This window comes from Chiloscyllium plagiosum, unplaced genomic scaffold, assembly GCF_037043375.1.
Source record: "Chiloscyllium plagiosum isolate Xiang-an unplaced genomic scaffold, Cpla_swu_hap1 HiC_scaffold_130, whole genome shotgun sequence".
NCBI classification, from domain to species: domain Eukaryota; kingdom Metazoa; phylum Chordata; class Chondrichthyes; order Orectolobiformes; family Hemiscylliidae; genus Chiloscyllium; species Chiloscyllium plagiosum.
Genome location: NW_028270269.1, coordinates 1,300 through 16,927, shown reverse-complemented (window position 1 = coordinate 16,927; position 15,628 = coordinate 1,300). Strand labels below are relative to the sequence as shown.

Below are 15,628 nucleotides of genomic sequence, written 5' to 3'. Positions count from 1 at the left end.
TAGCACCTGACACCCCCTCCCTACCTCTGTAACCCCCTACACGCCCTCCCTATCTCTGTAACCCCCCTGCACCCCCTCCCTATCTCTGTAACCCCCTCCACCCCTTCCCTATCTCTGTAACCCCCTACACCCCCTCCCTATCTCTGTAACCCCCTACACCCCCTCCCTATCTCTGTAACCCCCCTCCCAGTCTCTGTAACCCCACTACACCCCCTCCCTATCTCTGTCACCCCCTACACCCCCTCCCTATCTCTGTAATCCCCTACACCCCCTCCCTATCTCTGTAACCCCCTACACCCCCCTCCCTATCTCTGTAACCCCCTACACCCCCTCCCTATCTCTGTAACCCCCTACACCCCCCTCCCTATCTCTGTAGCCCCCTACACCCCCTCCCTATCTCTGTAACCCCCTACACCCCCCTCCCTATCTCTGTAATCCCCTACACCCCCTCCCTATCTCTGTAACCCCCTACACCCCCCTCCCTATCTCTGTAACCCCGTACACCCCCTCCCTATCTCTGTAACCCCTCTACACCCCCTCCCTATCTCTGTAACCCCCCTCCCTGTCTCTGTAACCCCACTACACCCCCTCCCTATCTCTGTAACCCCCTACACCCCCTCCCTATCTCTGTAATCCCCTACACCCCCTCCCTATCTCTGTAACCCCCTACACCCCCCTCCCTATCTGTGTAACCCCCTACACCCACTCCCTATCTCTGTAACCCCCAACACCCCCTCACTATCTCTGTAACCCCCTACACCCCCCCTCCCTGTCTCTGTAACCCCCTACACCCCCTCCCTATCTCTGTAATCCGCTACACCCCCTCCCTGTCTCTGTAACCCCCTACACCCCCTCCCTATCTCTGTAACCCCCCTACACCCCCCTCCCTATCTCTGTAACCTCCCTACACCCCCTCCCTATCTCTGTAACCCCCTAAACCCCCTCCCTATCTCTGTAACTCCATACACCCCCTCCCTATCTCTGTAACCCCCCTCCCTGTCTCTGTAACCCCACTACACCCCCTCCCTATCTCTGTAACTCCCTACACCCCCTCCCTATCTCTGTAATCCCCGACACGCCCTCCCTATCTCTGTAACCCCCTACACCCCCCTCCCTATCTCTGTAACCCCCTACACCCCCTCCCTATCTCTGTAACCCCCAACACCCCCTCACTATCTCTGTAACCCCCTACACCCCCCCTCCCTATCTCTGTAACCCCCTACACCCCCTCCCTATCTCTGTAATCCCCTACACCCCCTCCCGATCTCTGTAACCCCCTACACCCCCTCCCTATCTCTGTAACCCCCTACACCCCCTCCCTATCTCTGTAATCCCCTACACCCCCTCCCTGTCTCTGTAACCCCACTACACCCCCTCCCTATCTCTGTAACCCCCTACACCCCCTCCCTATCTCTGTAATCACCTACACCCCCTCCCTATCTCGGTAACGCACTACACCCCCTCCCTATCTCTGTAACCCCCCTACCCCCCCCTCCCTATCTCTGTAACCTCCCTACACCCCCTCCCTATCTCTGTAACCCCCTACACCCCCTCCCTATCTCTGTAACTCCATACACCCCCTCCCTATCTCTGTAACCCCCCTCCCTGTCTCTGTAACCCCACTACACCCCCTCTCTATCTCTGTAACCCCCTACACCCCCTCCCTATCTCTGTAATCCCCTACACCCCCTCCCTATCTCTGTAACCCCCTACACCCCCCTCCCTATCTCTGTAACCCCCTACACCCCCTCCCTCTATCTGTAACCTGTTGCTGACCCACTCTCTGCTGTTAACCAGCTATTGAACAGAGCATCGAAAGAGAGGAGGGTCAGAATCGGTCATCTGCAGATCTCCGTATCCGGAAAACCCAGGTACAGCAGTATCTCCGTCCCCTCGCAGGACCGGGGTGTGTTAGATACACTGTCCTTTTCCCCCCTCTCTCTCTGGGACCGGGGTGTGTTAGATACACTGTCCTTTCCCCCCTCTCTCTCTCTCTCTGGGACCGGGGTGAGTTAGATACACTGTCCTTTCCCCTCTCTCTCTCTCTGGGACCGGGGTGTGTTAGATACACTGTCCTTTCCCCCCACTCTCTCTCTCTGGGACCGGGGTGTGTTAGATACACTGTCCTTCCCCCCCTCTCTCTCTCTCTGGGACCGGGGTGTGTTAGATACACTGTCCTTTCCCCCCCCTCTCTCTCTGGGACCGGGGTGTGTTAGATACACTGTCCTTTCCCCCCTCTCTCTCTCTCTGGGACCGGGGTGTGTTAGATACACTGTCCTTTCCCCCCTCTCTCTCTCTGGGACCGTGGTGTGTTAGATACACTGTCCTTTCCCCCCCTCTCTCTCTGGGACCGGGGTGTGTTAGATACACTGTCCTTTCCCCCCACTCTCTCTGGGACCGGGGTGTGTTAGATATACTGTCCTTTCCCCGCTCTCTCTCTGGGACCGGGGTGTGTTAGATAAACTGTCCTTTCCCCCCTCTCTCTCTGGGACCGGGGTGTGTTAGATACACTGTCCTTTCCCCCCACTCTCTCTCTCTGGGACCGGGGTGTGTTAGATACACTGTCCTTCCCCCCCTCTCTCTCTCTCTGGGACCGGGGTGTGTTAGATACACTGTCCTTTCCCGCCTCTCTCTCTCTCTGGGACCGGGGTGTGTTAGATACACTGTCCTTTCCCCCCTCTCTCTCTGGGACCGGGGTATGTTAGATACACTGTCCTTTCCCCCCGCTCTCTCTCTCTGGGACCGGGGTGTGTTAGATACACTGTCCTTCCCCCCCTCTCTCTCTCTCTGGGACCGGGGTGTGTTAGATACACTGTCCTTTCCCCCCTCTCTCTCTCTCTGGGACCGGGGTGTGTTAGATGCACTGTCCTTTCCCCCCCCCCTCTCTCTCTGGGACCGGGGTGTGTTAGATACACTGTCCTTTCCCCCCCCCTCTCTCTGGGACCGGGGTGTGTTAGATACACTGTCCTTTCCCCCTCTCTCTCTGGGACCGGGGTGTGTTAGATACACTGTCCTTTCCCCCCTCTCTCTGGGACCGGGGTGTGTTAGATACACTGTCCTTTCCCCCCTCTCTCTCTGGGACCGGAGTGTGTTAGATACACTGTCCTTTCCCCCCTCTCTCTCTCTGGGACTGGGGTGTGTTAGATACACTGTCCTTTCCCCTCTCTCTCGCTGTGACCGGGGTGTGTTAGATACACTGTCCTTTCCCCCCTCTCTCTCTGGGACCGGGGTGTGTTAGATACACTGTCCTTTCCCCCCTCTCTCTCTCTGGGACCGGGGTGTGTTAGATACACTGTCCTTTCCCCTCTCTCTCTCTCTCTCTGGGACCGGGGTGTGTGAGATACACTGTCCTTTCCCCTCTCTCTCTCTGGGACCGGGGTGTGTTAGATACACTGTCCTTTCCCCCCCTCTCTCTCTGGGACCAGGGTGTGTTAGATACACTGTCCTTTCCCCCCTCTCTCTCTGGGACCGGGGTGTGTTAGATACACTGTCCTTTCCCCCTCTCTCTCTCTCTGGGACCGGGGTGTGTTAGATACACTGTCCTTTCCCCCCTCTCTCTCTCTGGGACCGGGGTGTGTTAGATACACTGTCCTTTCCCCCCTCTCTCTGGGACCGGGGTGTGTTAGATACACTGTCCTTTCCCCCCCCCCCCTCTCTGGGACCGGGGTGTGTTAGATACACTGTCCTTTCCCCCCTCTCTCTCTGGGACCGGGGTGTGTTAGATACACTGTCCTTTCCCCCCTCTCTCTCTGGGACCGGAGTGTGTTAGATACACTGTCCTTTCCCCCCTCTCTCTCTCTGGGACTGGGGTGTGTTAGATACACTGTCCTTTCCCCCCTCTCTCTGGGACCGGGGTGTGTTAGATACACTGTCCTTTCCCCCCCTCTCTCTCTCTCTGGGACCGGGGTGTGTTAGATACACTGTCCTTTCCCCCCTCTCTCTCTGGGACCGGGGTGTGTTAGATACACTGTCCTTTCCCCTCTCTCTCTCTCTCTCTGGGACCGGGGTGTGTTAGATACACTGTCCTTTCCCCCCTCTCTCTCTGGGACCGGGGTGTGTTAGATACACTGTCCTTTCCCCCCTCTCTCTCTGGGACCGGGGTGTGTTAGATACACTGTCCTTTCCCCTCTCTCTCTCTCTCTCTGGGACCGGGGTGTGTGAGATACACTGTCCTTTCCCCTCTCTCTCTCTGGGACCGGGGTGTGTTAGATACACTGTCCTTTCCCCCCTCTCTCTCTGGGACCGGGGTGTGTTAGATACACTGTCCTTTCCCCCCCTCTCTCTCTGGGACCAGGGTGTGTTAGATACACTGTCCTTTCCCCCCTCTCTCTCTGGGACCGGGGTGTGTTAGATACACTGTCCTTTCCCCCCTCTCTCTCTCTGGGACCAGGGTGTGTTAGATACACTGTCCTTTCCCCTCTCTCTGGGACCGGGGTGTGTGAGATACACTGTCCTTTCCCCTCTCTCTCTCTGGGACCGGGGTGTGTTAGATACACTGTCCTTTCCCCCCTCTCTCTCTGGGACCGGGGTGTGTTAGATACACTGTCCTTTCCCCCTCTCTCTCTCTCTGGGACCGGGGTGTGTTAGATACACTGTCCTTTCCCCCCCCTCTCTCTGGGACCGGGGTGTGTTAGATACACTGTCCTTTCCCCCCCTCTCTCTCTGGGACCAGGGTGTGTTAGATACACTGTCCTTTCCCCCCTCTCTCTCTGGGACCGGGGTGTGTTAGATACACTGTCCTTTCCCCTCTCTCTCTCTCTCTCTGGGACCGGGGTGTGTGAGATACACTGTCCTTTCCCCTCTCTCTCTCTGGGACCGGGGTGTGTTAGATACACTGTCCTTTCCCCCCTCTCTCTCTGGGACCGGGGTGTGTTAGATACACTGTCCTTTCCCCCCCTCTCTCTCTGGGACCAGGGTGTGTTAGATACACTGTCCTTTCCCCCCTCTCTCTCTGGGACCGGGGTGTGTTAGATACACTGTCCTTTCCCCCTCTCTCTCTCTCTGGGACCGGGGTGTGTTAGATACACTGTCCTTTCCCCCCTCTCTCTCTCTGGGACCGGGGTGTGTTAGATACACTGTCCTTTCCTCCCTCTCTCTCTCTGGGACCAGGGTGTGTTAGATACACTGTCCATTCCCCTCTCTCTGGGACCGGGGTGTGTGAGATACACTGTCCTTTCACCCCTCTCTCTCTCTGGGACCGGGGGTGTGTTAGATACACTGTCCTTTCCCCCCTCTCTCTCTCTCTCTGGGACCGGGGTGTGTTAGATACACTGTCCTTTCCCCCCTCTCTCTCTCTGGGACCAGGGTGTGTTAGATAAACTGTCCTTTCCCCTCTCTCTGGGACCGGGGTCTGTTAGATACACTGTCCTTTCCCCCCTCTCTCTCTCTCTGGGACCGGGGTGTGTTAGATACACTGTCCTTTCCCCCCCCCTCTCTCTCTCTGGGACCGGGGTGTGTTAGATACACTGTCCTTTCCCCCCTCTCTCTCTCTCTGGGACCGGGGTGTGTTAGATAAACTGTCCTTTCCCCTCTCTCTGGGACCGGGGTCTGTTAGATACACTGTCCTTTCCCCTCTCTCTGGGACCGGGGTCTGTTAGATACACTGTCCTTTCCCCCCCCTCTCTCTCTCTGGGACCGGGGTGTGTTAGATACACTGTCCTTTCCCCCCTCTCTCTCTGGGACCGGGGTGTGTTAGATACACTGTACTTTCCCCTCTCTCTGGGACCGGGGTGTGTTAGATACACTGTCCTTTCCCCCCCCTCTCTCTCTCTCTGGGACCGGGGTGTGTTAGATACACTGTCCTTTCCCCCCTCTCTCTCTGGGACCGGGGTGTGTTAGATACACTGTCCTTTCCCCTCTCTCTGGGACCGGGGTCTGTTAGATACACTGTCCTTTCCCCCCCCCCTCTCTCTCTCTGGGACCGGGGTGTGTTAGATACACTGTCCTATCCCCCCTCTCTCTCTGGGACCGGGGTGTGTTAGATACACTGTACTTTCCCCTCTCTCTGGGACCGGGGTGTGTTAGATACACTGTCCTTTCCCCTCTCTCTGGGACCGGGGTCTGTTAGATACACTGTCCTTTCCCCCTCTCTCTCTGGGACCGGGGTGTGTTAGATACACTGTCCTTTCCCCCTCTCTCTCTGGGACCGGGGTCTGTCAGATACACTGTCCTTTCCCCTCTCTCTGGGACCGGGGTCTGTTAGATACACTGTCCTTTCCCCTCTCTCTGGGACCGGGGTGTGTTAGATACACTGTCCTTTCCCCCCTCTCTCTCTCTGGGACCGGGGTGTGTTAGATACACTGTCCTTTCCCACCCCTCTCTCTCTCTGGGACCGGGGTGTGTTAGATACACTGTCCTTTCCCCCCCCCTCTCTCTGGGACCGGGGTGTGTTAGATACACTGTCCTTTCCCCCCCTCTCTCTCTGGGACCAGGGTGTGTTAGATACACAGTCCTTTCCCCCTCTCTCTCTCTCTCTGGGACCGGGGTGTGTTAGATACACTGTCCTTTTCCCCCTCTCTCTCTGGGACCGGGGTGTGTTAGATACACTGTCCTTTCCCCTCTCTCTCTCTCTCTCTGGGACCGGAGTGTGTTAGATACACTGTCCTTTCCCCTCTCTCTCTCTGGGACCGGGGTGTGTTAGATACACTGTCCTTTCCCCTCTCTCTCTCTGGGACCGGGGTGTGTTAGATACACTGTCCTTTCCCCCCCTCTCTCTCTGGGACCAGGGTGTGTTAGATACACTGTCCTTTCCCCCTCTCTCTCTCTCTGGGACCGGGGTGTGTTAGATACACTGTCCTTTTCCCCCTCTCTCTCTGGGACCGGGGTGTGTTAGATACACTGTCCTTTCCCCTCTCTCTCTCTCTCTCTGGGACCGGAGTGTGTTAGATACACTGTCCTTTCCCCCCCTCTCTCTCTGGGACCGGGGTGTGTTAGATACACTGTCCTTTTCCCCCTCTCTCTCTGGGACCGGGGTGTGTTAGATACACTGTCCTTTCCGCTCTCTCTGGGACCGGGGTCTGTTAGATACACTGTCCTTTCCCCCCCCTCTCTCTCTCTGGGACCGGGGTGTGTTAGATACACTGTCCTATCCCCCCTCTCTCTCTGGGACCGGGGTGTGTTAGATACACTGTACTTTCCCCTCTCTCTGGGACCGGGGTGTGTTAGATACACTGTCCTTTCCCCTCTCTCTGGGACCGGGGTCTGTTAGATACACTGTCCTTTCCCCTCTCTCTGGGACCGGGGTCTGTTAGATACACTGTCCTTTCCCCCTCTCTCTCTGGGACCGGGGTGTGTTAGATACACTGTCCTTTCCCCCTCTCTCTCTGGGACCGGGGTGTGTTAGATACACTGTCCTTTCCCCCCTCTCTCTGTCTGGGACCGGGGTGTGTTAGATACACTGTCCTTTCCCACCCCTCTCTCTCTGGGACCGGGGTGTGTTAGATACACTGTCCTTTCCCCCCCCCTCTCTCTGGGACCGGGGTGTGCTAGATACACTGTCCTTTCCCCCCCTCTCTCTCTGGGACCAGGGTGTGTTAGATACACAGTCCTTTCCCCCTCTCTCTCTCTCTCTGGGACCGGGGTGTGTTAGATACACTGTCCTTTTCCCCCTCTCTCTCTGGGACCGGGGTGTGTTAGATACACTGTCCTTTCCCCTCTCTCTCTCTCTCTCTGGGACCGGAGTGTGTTAGATACACTGTCCTTTCCCCTCTCTCTCTCTGGGACCGGGGTGTGTTAGATACACTGTCCTTTCCCCTCTCTCTCTCTGGGACCGGGGTGTGTTAGATACACTGTCCTTTCCCCCCCTCTCTCTCTGGGACCAGGGTGTGTTAGATACACTGTCCTTTCCCCCTCTCTCTCTCTCTGGGACCGGGGTGTGTTAGATACACTGTCCTTTTCCCCCTCTCTCTCTGGGACCGGGGTGTGTTAGATACACTGTCCTTTCCCCTCTCTCTCTCTCTCTCTGGGACCGGAGTGTGTTAGATACACTGTCCTTTCCCCCCCTCTCTCTCTGGGACCGGGGTGTGTTAGATACACTGTCCTTTTCCCCCTCTCTCTCTGGGACCGGGGTGTGTTAGATACACTGTCCTTTCCCCTCTCTCTCTCTCTCTCTCTCTCTGGGACCGGAGTGTGTTAGATACACTGTCCTTTCCCCCCTCTCTCTCTCTGGGACCGGGGTGTGTTAGATACACTGTCCTTTCCCCCCTCTCTCTCTCTCTCTGGGACCGGGGTGTGTTAGATACACTGTCCTTTCCCCCCTCTCTCTCTCTGGGACCAGGGTGTGTTAGTGTTAGATACACTGTCCTTTCCTCTCTCTCTGGGACCGGGGTGTGTTAGATACACTGTCCTTTCCCCCCTCTCTCTCTCTCTGGGACCGGGGTGTGTTAGATACACTGTCCTTTCCCCCCCCTCTCTCTCTCTGGGACCGGGGTGTGTTAGATACACTGTCCTTTCCCCCCTCTCTCTCTCTCTGGGACCGGGGTGTGTTAGATACACTGTCCTTTCCCCTCTCTCTGGGACCGGGGTCTGTTAGATACACTGTCCTTTCCCCTCTCTCTGGGACCGGGGTCTGTTAGATACACTGTCCTTTCCCCCCCCTCTCTCTCTCTGGGACCGGGGTGTGTTAGATACACTGTCCTTTCCCCCCCCTCTCTCTCTCTGGGACCGGGGTGTGTTAGATACACTGTCCTTTCCCCCCTCTCTCTCTCTGGGACCAGGGTGTGTTAGATACACTGTCCTTTCCCCTCTCTCTCTCTCTGGGACCGCGGTGTGTTAGATACACTGTCCTTTCCCCCCCCCTCTCTCTCTGGGACCGGGGTGTGTTAGATACACTGTCCTTTCCCCCCTCTCGCTCTCTGGGACCAGGGTGTGTTAGATACACTGTCCTTTCCCCTCTCTCTCTCTCTGGGACCGCGGTGTGTTAGATACACTGTCCTTTCCCCCCCCCTCTCTCTCTGGGACCGGGGTGTGTTAGATACACTGTCCTTTCCCCCTCTCTCTCTGGGACCGGGGTGTGTTAGATACACTGTCCTTTCCCCCCCCTCTCTCTGGGACCGGGGTGTGTTAGATACACTGTCCTTTCCCCCCTCTCTCTCTCTGGGACCGGGGTGTGTTAGATACACTGTCCTTTCCCCCCTCTCTCTCTCTGGGACCGGGGTGTGTTAGATACACTGTCCTTTCCCCCCCCTCTCTCTCTGGGACCGGGGTGTGTTAGATACACTGTCCTTTCCCCCCTCTCTCTCTGGGACCGGGTACTGTTAGATACACTGTCCTTTCCCCCTCTCTCTCTCTGGGACCGGGGTGTGTTAGATACACTGTCCTTTCCCCCCCCCTCTCTCTCTCTGGGACCGGGGTGTGTTAGATTCACTGTCCTTTCCCCCTCTCTCTCTCTGGGACCGGGGTGTGTTAGATACACTGTCCTTTCCCCCTCTCTCTCTCTGGGACCGGGGTGTGTTAGATACACTGTCCTTTCCCCCCTCTCTCTCTGGGACTGCGGTGTGTTAGATACACTGTCCTTTCACCCCCCTCTCTCTCTGGGACCGCGGTGTCTTAGATACACTGTCCTTTCCCCCCTCTCTCTCTCTGGGACCGGGGTGTGTTAGATACACTGTCCTTTCCCCCCTCTCTCTCTGGGACCGTGGTGTGTTAGATACACTGTCCTTTCCCCCCTCTCTCTCTCTCTGGGACCGGGGTGTGTTAGATACACTGTCCTTTCCCCCCTCTCTCTTGGACCGGGGTGTGTTAGATACACTGTCCTTTCCCCTCTCTCTGGGACCGGGGTGTGTTAGATACACTGTCCTTTCTCCCCTCTCTCTCTGGGACCGAGGTGTGTTAGATACACTGTCCTTTCCCCCCCTCTCTCTCTGGGACCGGGGTGTGTTAGATACACTGTCCTTTCCCCCTCTCTCTGTCTGGGACCGGGGTGTGTTAGATACACTGTCCTTTCTCCCCCCTCTCTCTCTGGGACCGGGGTGTGTTAGATACACTGTCCTTTCCCCCCGTCTCTCTCTCTGGGACCGGGGTGTGTTAGATACACTGTCCTTTCCCCCCTCTCTCTGGGACCGGGGTGTGTAAGATACACTGTCCTTTCCCCCCTCTCTCCCTCTGGGACCGGGGTGTGTTAGATACACTGTCCTTTCCCCCCTCTCTCTCTCTGGGACCGGGGTGTGTTAGATACACTGTCCTTTTCCCCCTCTCTCTCTGGGACCGGGGTGTGTTAGATACACTGTCCTTTCCCCCCTCTCTCTCTCTCTGGGACCGGGGTGTGTTAGATACACTGTCCTTTCCCCCCTCTCTCTTTCTGGGACCAGGGTGTGTTAGATACACTGTCCTTTCCCCCCCTCTCTCTCTGGGACCGGGGTGTGTTAGATACACTGTCCTTTCCCCCCTCTCTCTCTGGGACCGGGGTATGTTAGATACACTGTCCTTTCCCCCCCCTCTCTCTGGGACCGGGGTGTGTTAGATACACTGTCCTTTCCCCCCTCTCTCTCTGGGACCGGGGTGTGTTAGATACACTGTCCTTTCCCCCCCCCTCTCTCTCTGGGACCGGGGTGTGTTAGATACACTGTCCTTTCCCCCCTCTCTCTCTCTGGGACCGGGGTGTGTTAGATACACTGTCCTTTCCCCCCTCTCTCTCTCTGGGACCGGTGTGTGTAAGATACACTGTCCTTTCCCCCCCTCTCTCTCTCTGGGACCGGGATGTGTTAGATACACTGTCCTTTCCCCCCTCTCCCTGGGACCGGGGTGTGTTAGATACACTGTCCTTTCCCCCCTCTCTCTCTGGGACCGGGGTGTGTTAGATACACTGTCCTTTCCCCCCTCTCTCTCTCTGGGACCGGGGTGTGTTAGATACACTGTCCTTTCCCCACTCTCTCTCTGGGACCGTGGTGTGTTAGATACACTGTCCTTTCCCCCCTCTCTCTCTCTGGAACCGGGGTGTGTTAGATACACTGTCCTTTCCCCCCTCTCCCTCTGGGACCGGGGTGTGTTCGATACACTGTCCTTTCCCCCCTCACTCTCTGGGACCGGGGTGTGTTAGATACACTGTCCTTTCCCCCCTCTCTCTCTGGGACCGTGGTGTGTTAGATACACTGTCCTTTCCCCCCTCTCACTCTCTCTGGGACCGGGGTGTGTTAGATACACTGTCCTTTCCCCCCTCTCTCTGTCTCTGGGACCGTGGTGTGTTAGATACACTGTCCTTTCCCCCCTCTCTCTCTCTCTGGGACCGGGGTGTGTTAGATACACTGTCCTTTCCCCTCTCTCTCTCACTGGGACCGGGGTGTGTTAGATACACTGTCCTTTCCCCCCTCTCTCTCTCTGGGACCGGGGTGTGTTAGATACACTGTCCTTCCCCCCTCTCTCTCTGGGACCGGAATGTGTTAGATACACTGTCCTTGCCCCCCTCTCTCTCTGGGACCGGGGTGTGTTAGATACACTGTCCTTTCTCCCCTCTCTCTCTCTGGGACCGGGGTGTGTTAGATACACTGTCCTTTCCCCCCTCTCTCTCTCTCTGGGACCGGGGTGTGTTAGATACACTGTCCTTTCCCCCCCCTCTCTCACTGGGACTGTGGTGTGTTAGATACACTGTCCTTTCCCCCCTCTCTCTCTCTCTGGGACCGGGGTGTGTTAGATACACTGTCCTTTCCCCCCCCTCTCTCACTGGGACTGTGGTGTGTTAGATACACTGTCCTTTCCCCCCTCTCTCACTCTCTCTCTCTCTCTCTGTGCAGCATTCCACACTCTCCAGGAAATTTGTCGAGGTTATGACTGAGTATAACGCGACTCAGTCCAAGTACCGCGATCGATGTAAAGATCGAATCCAGCGACAACTGGAAATAAGTGAGTGAGGGGAGGGAGAGAGTGAGGGGAGGGAGAGAGTGAGGGGAGGGAGAGAGTGAGGGGAGGGAGAGAGTGGGGGGAGGGGGAGAGTGAGGGGAGGGAGAGAGTGGGGGGAGGGAGAGAGTGGGGGGAGGGAGAGAGTGGGGGGAGGGAGAGAGTGGGGGGAGGGAGAGAGTGGGGGGAGGGAGAGAGTGGGGGGAGGGAGAGAGTGGAGGGAGGGAGAGAGTGAGGGGAGGGAGTGAGTGAGGGGAGGGAGTGAGTGAGGGGAGGGAGTGAGTGAGGGGAGGGAGAGAGTGAGGGGAGGGAGTGAGTGAGGGGAGGGAGTGAGTGAGGGGAGGGAGTGAGTGAGGGGAGGGAGAGAGTGAGGGGAGGGAGTGAGTGAGGGGAGGGAGAGAGTGAGGGGAGGGAGTGAGTGAGGGGAGGGAGAGAGTGAGGGGAGGGAGAGAGTGAGGGGAGGGAGAGAGTGAGGGGAGGGAGAGAGTGGGGGGAGGGAGAGAGTGGGGGGAGGGAGAGAGTGAGGGGAGGGAGAGAGTGGGGGGAGGGAGAGAGTGAGGGGAGGGAGAGAGTGGGGGGAGGGAGAGAGTGAGGGGAGGGAGAGAGTGAGGGGAGGGAGAGAGTGAGGGGAGGGAGAGAGTGGGGGGAGGGAGAGAGTGGCGGGAGGGGGAGAGTGAGGGGAGGGGGAGAGTGAGGGGAGGGAGAGAGTGAGGGGAGGGAGAGAGTGAGGGGAGGGAGAGAGTGAGGGGAGGGAGAGAGTGGGGGGAGGGAGAGAGTGGGGGGAGGGAGAGAGTGGGGGGAGGGAGAGAGTGAGGGAAGGGAGAGAGTGGGCGGAGGGAGAGAGTGGGCGGAGGGAGAGAGTGAGGGGAGGGAGAGAGTGAGGGGAGGGAGAGAGTGGGGGGAGAGAGAGAGTGAGGGGAGGGAGAGAGTGGGGGAGGGAGAGAGTGGGGGGAGGGAGAGAGTGGGGGGAGGGGGAGAGTGGGGGGAGGGAGAGAGTGGGGGGGGAGGGAGAGAGTGGGGGGGGAGGGAGTGAGTGGGGGGAGGGAGAGAGTGGGGGGAGGGAGAGAGTGGGGGGAGGGAGAGAGTGGGGGGAGGGAGAGAGTGAGGGGAGGGAGAGAGTGGGGGGAGGGAGAGAGTGGGGGGAGGGAGTGAGTGGGGGGAGGGAGTGAGTGGGGGAGGGAGTGAGTGGGGGGAGGGAGAGAGTGGGGGGAGGGAGAGAGTGAGGGGAGGGAGAGAGTGGGGGAGGGAGAGAGTGGGGGGAGGGAGAGAGTGGGGGGAGGGAGGAGTGAGGGGGGAGTGGGGGGAGGGAGGAGTGAGGGGGGAGTGGGGGGAGGGAGGAGGGAGGGGGGAGTGAGGGGAGGGAGGGGGAGTGAGCGGGGAGTGAGAGGGGAATGGGGACGTGAGGGGGGAGTGGGGAGCCTGAGCAGGGAGTGAAGGGAGTGAGGAGAGTAAGTGGGGTAGTGAGGGGGGAGGGGGGAGAGTGAAGGGTGAGTGGGGGGAGTGAGGAGAGTGAGGGGGAGTGGGGGGAGTGAGGAGCGTGAGGGGGGAGTGGGGGGGAGTGGGGAGAGTGAGGGGAGACTGAGGGGAGGAGGGATTGAGGGATGGAGTGTGGAAGGGAGTGAGGGTGGAAGGGAGTGAGGCAGGCAGTGAGTGGGGAGAGTGAGCGGGGAGTGGGGGGAAGGAGGGATTGGGGGGAGGAGGGATTGAGGGGGGAGCGTGGAAGGGAGTGAGGTGAGGGAGTGAGGGCGAGTGAGAGGGGAGTGAGAAGAGTGAGGCAGAGTGAGGGGAGAGGAGGGAGTGAGGTGAGGGAGTGAGGAGAGTGAGGGGGTAGGAGGGAGTGAGGGGGTAGGAGGGAGTGAGGGGGGAGGGAGGCAGGGACCCCCTCCCACAGGCATTTCGGTTCTGCCCCCACACTCTGACCCCTTCACCCGTCCTTACCCTGTGCCCTCTGACCCCATAGCTGACCCTGTCCCTACGCTGTGCCCTCTGACCCTGGATTTGACCCTGTCCCCTCTGACCCCGGCACTGACCCTGTGCCCTGTGACCCCATCACTGACCTTGTGCCCACTGACCCTGTGCCCTCTGACCCTGGATCTGACCCTGTGCCCTCTGACCCTTTCCCCTCTGACCGCGGCACTGACACTTTCCCCTCTGACCCTGGCACTGACCCTTTCCCCTCTGAACCAGGGACTGACCCTGCACCCGCTGACCCAGTCCTCTCCGACCCTGCGCCCTCTGACCCTGCCCGCTCTGACCCTGTGCCCTCTGACCCACAGCTGGCCGCACTACCACCAATGAGGAGCTGGAGGACATGCTGGAGAGCGGCAAACTGGCCGTGTTCACGGATGATGTGAGTGAGGGACGGACGGAGGGACGGGAGGGAGGGAGGGAGGGGAGGGAGGGGGTGGAGGGGGGGTAACAGGGATAGGGAGGGGGGTGTAGGGGGTTACAGAGATAGGGAGGGGGTTGTAGGGGGGTTACAGAGATAGGGAGGGGGTGTAGGGGGTAACAGAGATAGGGAGGGGGTATAGGGGGTTACAGAGATAGGGAGGGGGTATAGGGGGTTACAGATATAGGGAGGGGGTGTAGGGGGGGTTACAGAGATAGGGAGGGGGTATAGGGGGTTACAGAGATAGGGAGGGGGTGTAGGGGGTAACAGAGATAGAGAGGGGTTGTAGGGAGTTACAGAGATAGGGAGGGGGGTGTAGGGGGTTACAGAGATAGCGAGGGGGGTGTAGGGGGTTACAGAGATAGGGAGGGGGTGTAGGGGGTTACAGAGATAGAGAGGGGGTGTAGGGTGTTACAGAGATCGGGAGGGGGGTGTAGGGTGTTACAGAGATCGGGAGGGGGGTGTAGGGTGTTACAGAGATAGGGAGGGGGGGTGTAGGGTGTTACAGAGATAGGGAGGGGGGGTGTAGGGTGTTACAGAGATAGGGAGGGGTGTGTAGGGTGTTACAGAGATAGGGAGGGGGTGTAGGGTGTTACAGAGATCGGGAGGGGGGTGTAGGGTGTTACAGAGATAGGGAGGGGGGGTGTAGGGTGTTACAGAGATAGGGAGGGGGGTGTAGAGGGGTTACAGAGATAGGGAGGGGGGTGTAGGGGGTTTCAGAGATAGGGAGGGGGTGTAGGAGGTTACAGATATAGGGAGGGGGTGTCGGAGGTTACAGAGATAGAGAGGAGGGTGTAGGGGGTTTCAAAGATAGGGAGGGGGTGGAGGGGGTTACAGGGATAGGGAGGGGGTGGAGGGGGTTACAGAGATAGGGAGGGGGTGTAGGCGGTTACAGAGATAGGGAGGGGGGTGTTGGGGGGTTACAGAGACAGGGAGGGGGTGTAGGGGGTTACAGAGACAGGGAGGGGGTATCGGGGGTTACAGAGACAGCGAGGGGGTGTAGGGGGGTTACAGGGATAGGGAGGGAGGTGCAGGGGGTTACAGAGATAGGGAGGGGGTGTAGGTGGTGGCCGAGATAGGGCCGGGTTGTAGGGGGTGGCAGAGATAGGGAGGGGTGTCGGGGGTTACAGAGACAGCGAGGGGGTGTAGGGGGGTTACAGGGATAGGGAGGGAGGTGCAGGGGGTTACAGAGATGGGGAGGAGGGTGTAGGGGGTTACAGAGATAGGGAGGGGGTGTAGGGGGTTACAGAGATAGGGAGGTGGTGTAGGGGGTTCCAGAGATAGGGAGGGGGGTGTATGGCGTTACAGTGATAGGGAGGGAGTGTAGGGGGTTACAGGGATAGGGAGTGGGGTGCAGGGGTGTTACGGAGACAGGGAGGGGGTGCAGGCGGTTACAGAGATAGGGAGAGG

The 15,628-nt window shown here is 58.5% G+C and overlaps 1 protein-coding gene across 1 annotated transcript in view; it reads left to right on the top strand.

Annotated features, from left to right (window-relative positions):
- The window catches only part of LOC148134004 (syntaxin-1B), a gene marked incomplete at its 3' end in the record, with an annotated part of 39,486 nt that extends 25,307 nt beyond the window's left edge, over positions 1–14,179 (top strand). The window contains exons 4-6 of the mRNA XM_087985702.1: positions 1,798–1,871; positions 11,727–11,835; positions 14,106–14,179. Coding sequence (XP_087841828.1) covers positions 1,798–1,871; positions 11,727–11,835; positions 14,106–14,179 — 257 coding nt within the window. The remainder of the gene's footprint in view (positions 1–1,797; positions 1,872–11,726; positions 11,836–14,105) is intronic.
- Between the last annotated feature and the right edge of the window lie 1,449 nt (positions 14,180–15,628).